Source organism: Sebastes fasciatus, chromosome 19 (genome assembly GCF_043250625.1).
Source record: "Sebastes fasciatus isolate fSebFas1 chromosome 19, fSebFas1.pri, whole genome shotgun sequence".
In the NCBI taxonomy this organism is placed as follows: Eukaryota; Metazoa; Chordata; class Actinopteri; order Perciformes; family Sebastidae; genus Sebastes; species Sebastes fasciatus.
In genome coordinates this window covers 14,947,217-14,960,267 of record NC_133813.1, presented here as the reverse complement: position 1 = coordinate 14,960,267, position 13,051 = coordinate 14,947,217, and the positions used below count along the sequence as shown (strand labels likewise).

The 13,051-nt window shown below is 36.4% G+C and overlaps 1 protein-coding gene across 1 annotated transcript in view; it reads right to left on the bottom strand.

The window, feature by feature from the left end:
* hcn1 (hyperpolarization activated cyclic nucleotide-gated potassium channel 1) overlaps positions 1-1,308 on the bottom strand; it is an 80,413-nt gene extending 79,105 nt beyond the window's left edge. Inside the window, exon 1 of the mRNA XM_074617667.1 lies at positions 615-1,308. Coding sequence (XP_074473768.1) covers positions 615-970 — 356 coding nt within the window. The 5' untranslated portion in view covers positions 971-1,308. The remainder of the gene's footprint in view (positions 1-614) is intronic.
* Between the last annotated feature and the right edge of the window lie 11,743 nt (positions 1,309-13,051).

Genomic DNA, 13,051 nt, shown 5'->3' with positions numbered 1-13,051 from the left:
ACTTGATCCATTCAAAAACACCGGCCATTTTCCCTCATAATCGTTTCACCCTGCACGATTTTTTACCGCAATCTGTGCATTTTTTTACGCACAAAGGCCCCTTTCGTCGCCTACAATGAAATGTTTACAACCCATGATGGTGCAATGTCTCACTGTGTGTCACGTTGTGTCCAGGTATACTGTCGCAATAAATGATGAGGAGAAAGCTGACACTGAATGTGCTTCTATAACAAGCAGAGAAGGTGTGTGTGTGTGTGTGTGTGTTTCCAAATCATGACATTCACCAGCCCTTTTCCAAGGACATCTCAACACATGATGATGCACCTTTGCGCTTATAATGCAGTCCCCTCTCTCTCTCTCTTATTAGAATGAAAATGCCGCAATGAAACACCAATGCACCGAGCACATTATGTGAGTGAAGGCTTGAGCCTTTCAGCCCCTGCATACAGAGGTAGGTTATCGGATGCAGGGCTGCAGGGTGCATGGCTGGATGACAGAGCTTTTACGTGTGGAAGGTGTATCTAGCTTTGCAGACCCTCTGGGTGGATAAAAAAAATAAAAAAAGAGGAGGGAGGAGAAAGAAGAAGGAGCAGGTGTCTTTTTCCAGCTCTTACCTAAAATCGCTATATGGATGAATGATCCAGTATCCGGCCGTTTGCACCCTCTCCTGCTCTTTCTCCACGGCTTTCTGACTGCCGAACATACGCAAGGAGAACTTATTGACTCCGGGCTGCATCATGGCCCCAAATTGCCTCTGCATGAAACCGTGTTGCCTGGCCGCACCGTCCAGATCGTCAAACCCAACCATGGCCTCTTCTCGCTCTCCCTTGTTGAAGCCCACCGAGTTAGCGTGCTCCTTCTGGCTGCCAGTGTTGTTCTTCTGTATCGAGTCTTGCCTCTGAAAAACATTATTCCCATCCGCCTTCTCCTCCTTGTTGCTGCTGGAGAACGAATTGGATTTGTCTTCCATGGTGGCGTTTTTCTCTTCGTCTCTTCGGAGAGGGAGCCTCCTGTGAGCTCTCCTTTTTGCTGGCTTTCTTGTCTTGTATTATGTCCTTCAAAAAGTGTTTCAGCTCCTCTCTGCCTTTCAGTGCGAGTGCTGCAAACTGAGAGACAGAGTGGCCGAGGAACCCTGTGGATCAGGTTTCTTGGGTTACCGCCATCTACCGACGGCCCCGGCTGCTGCTATACCGTCCAAAAGCTGCTCTGCTGCTGCTTTCTGTCTGTCTCACTCCGCACGGCACTGCGGTTTAACTGGCACATGCTCCTGCACCTTATTTACATAATGTGGCTCCATGATAGCCTCCACCTCTCTCTCTCTTCCGCCCATCATCCTCTGTCACCCAGTATCAAGTATAGCTATACTGATGGGGATGCAAGAGAGATATTATTATTATTATTACAACAGAACAAACATTCACAAACGTCCCCAGTAATAACATTCTCGGTACAACGAAACTTAATAAACCTAATATTAATATAAAATAAGCCAGTATAGATACAGGAAAAACATATTATATACATAAAATAGATAAATAAGTAAAAAGAATATCTTTTTTATACACTCAGCTTGTCAGAAAATACCTTTAAAGCAGTTGTGTTACTATTAAACGAGTAAAATGCAAAGTATATATAACAAATGAGTCCATTAAGAGGTATATTATTCACTGTTTTTGCCAAAACTATGCACTACTACAGTCATCTGTGTTTAGATATGTGTTTTTACAACAGACTGCTGTTTGTTTATGAGGTCTGATTTAAAAAGTTTTAATCTTAAAACTCATGCATGTTTGCAAACTGTTGTAATTACAGACAGAATACAATAAAAGCTGATATGTGAGCCTAAAAGTGTTTTTTTTTCTTTCAATATTATATTTATTGTTTTTTTGTTCATTTTGAAACAACAGAACAAACATTCACAAACGTCCCCAATAATAACATTATCGGTACAAAGGAACTTAATAAACCTCATATTAATATAAAATAAGCCAGTATAGATACAGGAAAAACATATATACAAAAAAAAATATATATATATATAAGTAAAAAGAATATACACAAGTAAAATAAATACAATTAAAAACAATAAAATAAAATAAAATATATTTATATATACATATATATACTGTATACATATATACACAAGCCCACATTATAGGAGGAGCACAGCCAATATATGAACTTATAATGAAGACGTTTAATCAGCAACTATTTTCATAATTGATTCGTTTTCTAATTCCTGATAAAGCTCCAGCTTCTCCAACATGATTTTGATGTCAGACAGCAGCCAAGTGCTGGTAAAATATACAAGTGGCTGCTAGATTTTCTTCACTCACCAGCCAAAAAATACACAACGGTAGACTATTGAGTGGGCTGGTAAAATTTGGAAACCACCAGCCACCGTGGCAGGTAGACAAAAAAGTTAATTTCCAACCCTGGCTGGATCCATGAAGTATTTGGCATTTTGCTTGAAAAATCCTTTAAACGATTATCAGAGTAGTTACCAATTCATTTTCTGTCAATTGTCTAATTGATTAATCGACTAATCGTTTCAGCTCTACTTGTATATACTGTGGGGCGGTTTCATTTATGATAAAGCATCATATTTTATAAGCACTTTGTATGTTTTTAATGTAAAAGTTATCATTTGTAAAGTAACTAAAGCTGTCAGACAAATGTAGTGGATAGTATTTAAATACAGTTCCAGGGGGTCCCCAGCAAAAACGGGGAATCACCACTGGTTTAATCTTATTCTGTCTGGGTCTTTTTTCTCATTCTGACTTTTTTTTCAGTAGTGGAACGTAAGTAAGTACATTTACCCAAGAACTGTATTTAAATGCACATTTGAAGTACTTGTACTTGAGTATTTTATTGTCATGCCACTTTTTACTTCTACTTCACTACAATTTATAGGGAAATGAAGTACTTTTTTACTGTACTACATTTGTCTCACAGCTTAAGTTACTTTACAAATGATAACTTTTACATTAAAAACATACAAAGTGCTTATAAAATATGATGCTTTATCATAAATGAAACTTCCCCACAGTAAAGCTTTGTACTGTTAATAAAAAATACAGTTTTTTTTTATAAATTTCACAGTATTTTACAGTTAATTTACTGTTTAAAGATACATCATATAGCTGTTTTTCCACCTTTCTTTTACATTATCTTACTGATTTGTTTTAATGCACTATTTAGGTTGTATTTTTTACATACATTTTAATAAACCTTATTTTTTTGCCTAGATGAATAGACTTATCAGGTTACAGACATAAAAATAGTCACACTAAATACAATTAAAGGCACTTGTTAGGAAAAAGGCTATAATAGACTTGTTGACACTTTTCCCAAAATGTATGTCTATAGCTGGCTACAAGCACAGAATGCAAACCATAACAACATGTGAGTGAAGAACAATAAAGCTAATTCACTGATTTTACAATCATGTACAATGTACAAGCCTCACATGTGCAGATCAGGTCCCAGAATTAAAAAAATACTGCATGAAACTGTTACTGATGATACTTTAGACAGTAAATCAGCAGTAAAGTGCTGTTTTTTAAGAATTAATTTAACAGGTTTTCTTTTGTATTAACAGTAAAGCACTGTTTTTAGCAATAACAGGTTAATACTGTTGAAATCCTGCTGTAAATTAACAGCAATTGTTTACAGTGTGCGTCCTGTGGCTCGCCTGGCGGGCAGGTTGGTTTCCTACTGAGGAGCGATGATAATAATAAAGACAACACGGTGAAACAGATTGTGATGCCGGTGTGATCGGAAGTTTGAGCCACTGGTCGTTTGAGAGGAAAAAAACTAGTTGGAACATCTTGTGGAAGTCGCACCTTTTAAAGAAGGTGTTGCAGACATGATCCAACATTTAGAGTGTGAATGCAACCTGTTTGCATGTAAGCAACATAAGGTTCATTATGCATTGCAAGTAGATAATAAGCATCTTCATGGTGTATTTTAAGCCACAGTTAATGAGGTAATGTCTCTTATACATCTCCTCATTTCTTAAAACATCTACAAACTTTGTTATATCAGCTTTCTCTGAAAGCATTTCTAATTAATTACAGGGTTAATTGATGTTTATAAAACAGCCACCTGTACATGGGACACCAGCCAGAATATAATGTGATTACTGATATAAAAGACCTTTTATTCAAGTAAAATTGCTAATACCACTATAAAAAAAGCTCCATTACAAGTTAAAGTCCTACATTCATTATGTAAAGTATGCACAATAATTAAAGTATTAAAAGTTCACTGCAGAAAACTTCTCCCTGTGACTGTGTGAATGTATTAAACATGATATCATGTTATTATTATTACTCATGCATTCATGTAAAAGCAGGATTTTACATGAACTGCTCATTTTTAATGATTAAACTCCTGATTATTTTCTCCCTCCCCTCTGTTCCATTGCATTTACTTCACAACAAGTCGTTGCCAGGCACTCACCGTCAATCTCAGCCATTTATTTGTTTTTCACACTAACTGACGACCCAGAGATACCAGGTGACACCAACGTCGTTATACGATTGTCTCACAAGCCTTGTTAGAAGTTGGGAACCAACCATCTGATTGTATTCCACAGAGATAAACAAAACAGTCATTTTCAATTCACAATCATAACTCTTTTCAGAAAAAGTCATACTTTTATTTGGCACCTTTCTAAAAGCTCTAAAATGTATTATTATTATTTATTTTTTTAAATATCCGTCTACATAAAAATGTTATCAATAAGACCTTTGAAAATAAATTGGCAGCAAATCCTCACATGTCAGGAGCTGGAACCAGGGTTGGAAACTAACACCAGCCAGCAGCCAAGTGCTGGTAAAATATGCAAGTGGCTGCTAGATTTTCTTCACTCACCAGCCAAAAATACACAACGGTAGACTATTGAGTGGGCTGGTAAAACTTGGAAACCACCAGCCACCGTGGCAGGTAGACAAAAAAGTTAATTTCCAACCCTGGCTGGATCCATGAAATATTTGGCATTTTGCTTGAAAAATCCTTTAAACGATTATCAGAATAGTTACCAATTCATTTTCTGTCAATTGTCTGATTGATTAATCGACTAATCGTTTCAGCTCTACTTGTATATACTGTGGGGAAGTTTCATTTGTGATAAAGCATCATATTTTATAAGCACTTTGTATGTTTTTAATGTAAACGTTATCATTTGTAAAGTAACTAAAGCTGTCAGACAAATGTAGTGGATAGTATTTAAATACAGTTCCAGGGGGTCCCCAGCAAAAACGGGGAATCACCACTGGTTTAATCTTATTCTGTCTGGGTCTTTTTTCTCATTCTGACTTTTTTTTCAGTAGTGGAACGTAAGTAAGTACATTTACCCAAGAACTGTATTTAAATGCACATTTGAAGTACTTGTACTTGAGTATTTTATTGTCATGCCACTTTTTACTTCTACTTCACTACAATTTATAGGGAAATGAAGTACTTTTTTACTGTACTACATTTGTCTCACAGCTTAAGTTACTTTACAAATGATAACTTTTACATTAAAAACATACAAAGTGCTTATAAAATATGATGCTTTATCATAAATGAAACTTCCCCACAGTAAAGCTTTGTACTGTTAATAAAAAATACAGTTTTTTTTTATAAATTTCACAGTATTTTACAGTTAATTTACTGTTTAAAGATACATCATATAGCTGTTTTTCCACCTTTCTTTTACATTATCTTACTGATTTGTTTTAATGCACTATTTAGGTTGTATTTTTTACATACATTTTAATAAACCTTATTTTTTTGCCTAGATGAATAGACTTATCAGGTTACAGACATAAAAATAGTCACACTAAATACAATTAAAGGCACTTGTTAGGAAAAAGGCTATAATAGACTTGTTGACACTTTTCCCAAAATGTATGTCTATAGCTGGCTACAAGCACAGAATGCAAACCATAACAACATGTGAGTGAAGAACAATAAAGCTAATTCACTGATTTTACAATCATGTACAATGTACAAGCCTCACATGTGCAGATCAGGTCCCAGAATTAAAAAAATACTGCATGAAACTGTTACTGATGATACTTTAGACAGTAAATCAGCAGTAAAGTGCTGTTTTTTAAGAATTAATTTAACAGGTTTTCTTTTGTATTAACAGTAAAGCACTGTTTTTAGCAATAACAGGTTAATACTGTTGAAATCCTGCTGTAAATTAACAGCAATTGTTTACAGTGTGCGTCCTGTGGCTCGCCTGGCGGGCAGGTTGGTTTCCTACTGAGGAGCGATGATAATAATAAAGACAACACGGTGAAACAGATTGTGATGCCGGTGTGATCGGAAGTTTGAGCCACTGGTCGTTTGAGAGGAAAAAAACTAGTTGGAACATCTTGTGGAAGTCGCACCTTTTAAAGAAGGTGTTGCAGACATGATCCAACATTTAGAGTGTGAATGCAACCTGTTTGCATGTAAGCAACATAAGGTTCATTATGCATTGCAAGTAGATAATAAGCATCTTCATGGTGTATTTTAAGCCACAGTTAATGAGGTAATGTCTCTTATACATCTCCTCATTTCTTAAAACATCTACAAACTTTGTTATATCAGCTTTCTCTGAAAGCATTTCTAATTAATTACAGGGTTAATTGATGTTTATAAAACAGCCACCTGTACATGGGACACCAGCCAGAATATAATGTGATTACTGATATAAAAGACCTTTTATTCAAGTAAAATTGCTAATACCACTATAAAAAAAGCTCCATTACAAGTTAAAGTCCTACATTCATTATGTAAAGTATGCACAATAATTAAAGTATTAAAAGTTCACTGCAGAAAACTTCTCCCTGTGACTGTGTGAATGTATTAAACATGATATCATGTTATTATTATTACTCATGCATTCATGTAAAAGCAGGATTTTACATGAACTGCTCATTTTTAATGATTAAACTCCTGATTATTTTCTCCCTCCCCTCTGTTCCATTGCATTTACTTCACAACAAGTCGTTGCCAGGCACTCACCGTCAATCTCAGCCATTTATTTGTTTTTCACACTAACTGACGACCCAGAGATACCAGGTGACACCAACGTCGTTATACGATTGTCTCACAAGCCTTGTTAGAAGTTGGGAACCAACCATCTGATTGTATTCCACAGAGATAAACAAAACAGTCATTTTCAATTCACAATCATAACTCTTTTCAGAAAAAGTCATACTTTTATTTGGCACCTTTCTAAAAGCTCTAAAATGTATTATTATTATTTATTTTTTTAAATATCCGTCTACATAAAAATGTTATCAATAAGACCTTTGAAAATAAATTGGCAGCAAATCCTCACATGTCAGGAGCTGGAACCAGGGTTGGAAACTAACACCAGCCAGCAGCCAAGTGCTGGTAAAATATGCAAGTGGCTGCTAGATTTTCTTCACTCACCAGCCAAAAATACACAACGGTAGACTATTGAGTGGGCTGGTAAAACTTGGAAACCACCAGCCACCGTGGCAGGTAGACAAAAAAGTTAATTTCCAACCCTGGCTGGATCCATGAAATATTTGGCATTTTGCTTGAAAAATCCTTTAAACGATTATCAGAATAGTTACCAATTCATTTTCTGTCAATTGTCTGATTGATTAATCGACTAATCGTTTCAGCTCTACTTGTATATACTGTGGGGAAGTTTCATTTGTGATAAAGCATCATATTTTATAAGCACTTTGTATGTTTTTAATGTAAACGTTATCATTTGTAAAGTAACTAAAGCTGTCAGACAAATGTAGTGCAGTAAAAAGAACAATATTTCCCTATAAATTGTAGTGAAGTAGAAGTAAAAAAGTGGCATGACAATAAAATACTCAAGTACAACTACTTCAAATGTGCAATTAAATACAGTTCTCGGGTAAATGTACTTACTTAACGTTACACTACTGAAAGAAAAGTCAGAATGAGAAAAAAGACCCAGACAGAATAAGATTAAAGAGAAACAGTGAAAAAAGTACAAACAGTGAAAGAGCAGGGAATGAATATTTATTACAGAGAAAGGAGAGAGCAGAAGGAGTAATGGTGTTGGAGAGCAATACAGGATGCACAGCAGACAACTGTAGAGATCAATTAGTCAGTCGGTAGAAAACTAATCAGCAACTATTTTCATAATTGATTTGTTTTCTATTTCCTGATAGCTCCAGCTACTCCACTTACATACATATACTCCTACTCCACTTCATTTCAGAAGGATATATTGTACATTTTACTGCATTACTACATCTATTTCACAACTTTAGGTAGTAGTAACTTTTCAGATAAAGATTTTGTATACAAAACGTATAATCCATTTATATAATACCATGCGTTGTTATAGATTAAACCAGTGGTGATCCCCCTTTTTGCTGGGGAACCACTGGAACCCCCTCAGCGACCCCTGGGGGTCCCCGGACCCCACTTTGAAAACCACTGGATTAAACTACTCAACAAGTTAGTAAAATGAGCTAAAATAACAAAATGCTGCTTACAGATTAATGCATCAATAACAATAATAATCCAATTATAAAATGTTGAACACTCACAGGAGACTATTTTTAAAGTAATACTATAAGCACATTTGATTAATTCTGTGCTTTTACATGAGATTTCCAATGCAGCACTTTAAACAAAGTACTTTTCCATTGAGGTTTTGCTACTTTTATTTAAGTAAAAAGTACTTTTTCAACCACTGCTGTATAGGTACACAGACAGATACTTTACTTTGATCCGTGTATATTGTGCCTTTAATTGTGAATTAAATATTTCATTAACATTCTTGCTTGATTTTTTAATGAATATGTGTATATTGAACCATTACATAAAATGTATTTTATAAAATAATAATAGAAACACTAGAGCTGTCAGAGAGCACCATTCAGTGAGACTGAGACTCTCCACAATGTGACATTACATACCCACACTGACAGAACCCACACGCTCAGTCTTTTCATTGCTACACAAAACGGCAGCTGGCCGTGTACATCACCAGAGAGGACATTAGCTCAGATATTTTGCATGTTTGGTACTGGATTATTATGTAATGATCCAAATGTTATCGGAATTGAAACAGACATCCCTTGATTTTTTTTTTTGTGTGCGTTTTTTTCTCTCAGCTGGGTTTGTGTTGGGTTGGATTAGTTGGCATGCCAACTGTTTCCCCCTACACAACGCTTGTGTAACTTCAGTTACACAGTTGATGGGGCAGGGAGGGGTACTGAGAGAAGAAAAAGAAAAAAAACGTTGCATAAGATTTATGGCTTAAAGTAATACTGATATTGAACAAACTGTAAATGCCAGATGGCCCATTTGCATGTCACGGAATAAATACAACAAGAATCATATTTACCCGTAGTGGAACTTGTGCGTCAGATGGATTCATGTAGGTTAAACCTTCATTTTAGGTTTGGCCAAATCTCATCTCTGATCCCAAGTGACATCACGCATCTCATTCCTCTATTGAAACAACAGTGTGTTATTGTAGGAATGAGTGAGGGGTGTGATTCTCTGGGTAAAAATGTCAAAAATGAGATAGGTGAACTCCTCTTTTTTTTACATTTTTTCATAAAAATGTATAGTGGAAATTGAGATATTAGTATTGAGATTTCTAACCTCTTGGAAATTGCCTCGTATTATAGTAGAGTATAGTGGCCCAAATATCCTGCTTCCTGCTTGATAAAATGTGTGCCTGATTCCTTATGATGGTCTCATTGGCCCTGCTGAAATTGCATTGTGTCTCTAAGATTACATCCAGTCATCTCTGCTTACAGTCAATACCTCATCTGGACATGAAACATTACATACCCCCGCTCTGCCAGCTATTGCTTATGCCACAAATAGCACCGGCCAGCTAAAGGATGGCAGCATTGTGTTACAATGCCCCTCCTTGGCCCCTTTTCATTTTCTGCAAGTCATTCAATGTATAGTGGGTTTATCCTTCAGAGAGGCCAGATTTCTGCTCACAATATTTTGAGGCAACATTTAGAGTAATGCCTACAACAAAATTTGTTTGTTTTAGTATACTGGAAGTCACAATATCAGATTATCACTATACCATGATGGCCATAACTGTACAAAGGCCTGATTTAAGAGGCGCAAGGTTGTTTCTTATGTGTATTTTTAACATGATATAAATATTTAATTTTTTAAACATCACCGTTATCACCAATACCGGTATATTGTGACACCCTTAACTGGAATACATTATCTGTAGTGTCCATTGTTTAAGGAGTTGTCCCATTTCCAGTAAACTTTGGTATTAAAAGTTGTAAATCACCTCTAGTGTCACTGAAACATCCGAGAGACCAAGCTCAATAACTGACACAAATTAAAAATCCAAATCTTCCTCCTCCTGGGTCAGACATGACTACTAATTCACTTGTCCTCTTTGGACTCTTGTCCCATGACTGACTGCTTTAATTAAACCGTGATTGGGGCTGGGAAGATGGTGGTCTAATAGGATTGCAAGCTTTGGTCCGTCTCCAGCTGAGACTATCAGGGTATCATGGACCTCAGGGATGAGGCGGAGGCATTGGACGGGGACCAGCTGAGGCCAAGGTTGACTTAATCAGCAAACTGGTATAAACAAATGAGAGCATTTACGAAGCTCAGTCAAGAAGATGATTATGATAAAAACGACGGGGTATAGGTTTTGTAAACAGCAAAACGAGCAACCCAATTAATGGAGTGTACAAAAACACACCGTCCCATTGTTGCTCTTCTTCAACAGTAGGCAATTTCACCGATCTATGAACTCGTCCGCAAGAATCCACTGCAACCGCAAACAAATTAGTGTTCCCATTACAATAAAAACAATATGAAATCAAAAACAACAACCCACTTACTTAACTTGATGCCAGTCGCAACATGACAGTGCATCAATCAAATAAGTAAACCAGTTACATGTCAGCGGGGTTAATGTGACAGTTGGCTTTACCATATCATAATTAGATCCACGCAGCTGAGCTCTTGTTTAACCTCTACAGATTATGCAGCCACGAGGCTACAGGCTGCACTTAACCTTTAAGCTCATATCCATGAATTAATGGTCATCTGCTGCTTATCAACACCACATAACACAGTTTGTGTGCCTCAAAGCTAATGAGGTGATGTCACATTGTCAGTGGCCGAAGTTGCATAGTGCAAGCAATAGGGCTGTGTATTGGCAAGAATCTGGTAATACGATACGTATCATGATACAGGGGTAACGATTCAATATATTGCGATACTGTTAGAAAGGCCATATATATTGCCATTTTAAAAAAAACTTAAGCATACTGAAAAAAAGTCAGTATGAATATGGACACTATTGTTTAGGGCTGATCTAATTAAGATTATTTTGGCTGATATTGCATTTGTGATATGATTTGCGAAATTAGACGGTATGATAATCTTTAACATTTTTTAAAAATTTTCATTTAAAAATATATTAAAGTGATTAAGGTGTGATTTTTGTACCAAACCACAATGTTTTCCTAAGCCTGAAGAATATGTTGTGTAGGCCAGGAAATCTCTGCAGCACCAAAATATTGAATTTAAAACGGTATTTTGACACACATTTTACCTTTAACAAATATTGTGATTTTAACAAATACTATAATTTGAAAATTGCAGTAGGCCATATTGAGATTTTGATAACATTTTGATTAATTGTGCAGCCCTACTATTGCTCCATAGTGACGGATGAATGATGAAACAGCTCCAGGAGGAAAAATTTATGAATTGGATTAATTGAATTAAACTAATTGGATAATTAAGTTTAATTTCTGTTTGTGAAGTTTGATTGATTGATGTCTATTGGGAAATGTCTTATCACCTCCGGTTTTTTGCACATTGATTTCTTGTCCTATTACAATATACTAAGAAAATTTGTAACATACTGTATAATATTAGTATCATGTAGTATGGAATTTAGACACAGCAGGAGTTAGCTCCTAACACGCTCTAACCTGGATTCAACCCAGCTTTTTCACACAACAGAGTGGCCCAACACCTGATCCTGATTAGCTTGGAGGACTAATAATTGGTGGCGATTACAAGTAAATCATTTTGGAGCTCACTAAGTACATAATACCTCACCCTGGAATATGTAGCCCAATGAGAAACACTGTTACATGATCCGAAAATATAGTAATACATATTAGTAATACTCCAACAAATCTTGCATCTCCTCTGAATCTGTGCCACCAAGTCCTCTGACAAAACTCAAACACTGCAACCTATTAAAGCTATTGAATTTCAACAGTATATGTATGCAGTAACTTATATAATGGACTTTACTATTCGTGCATGTCTATTTTTGCTCATGTCTAACCATATTTCTTGAGGTGGCATTGAATACATAAAGCCTTTAAGCCACTACTTTCTCCATCAAAATTAAAGTTTGTGCTTTTAACCTTTTTAAAGAAAGTTCAGTGTGACATATGTTGCATGTCAGTCGAATGACACAGCTACAAGCACCTCTGCCCCGAGGACACACATGCCTAGACAGTGGATCAGGTGTTGGTGCACCATTGACAGCCTTTCACTGCCTAATTCCAGATTTGTGGCATACACAGTGTCCACTTGCTACGCGTAGTAATCCCAAAGGATTGGCAAGTATTTTTAGTAATGGATTTACTGACGTCCGTTGATCCCTTGATGGGTGGCGTCTTTCAGAACAGTCATGGACCACCCCGGCCTTGCTGAGCAGAGTGTTTACCAGTATGCACGCGTGTGTGTGTGTGTGTGTGTGTGTGTGTGTGTGTGTGTGTGTGTGTGTGTGTGTGTGTGTGTGTGTGTGTGTGTGTGTAGGCTTCTCAGTCATCAACTTAAAGACCCAAGCACAGTGCTTGAATAATAATAGTAGAGTAAACCCAGTTTTCTTCCATTCTAACTTAAGAAAGTTGCCATGATTCTGTCTGCCGTTATCTGAAAGTCAGCGTGATGAAAACCAAACAAGAATCTGATGAGGATCTCGACAATGGGTTATTCCTTTGTGTGCTCAGCAGTGTTGGTTTGTTAGACTGTCTTTTCTTGGTCTGAGTTTGCTTTCCTGCTGTGTTTCTCATCA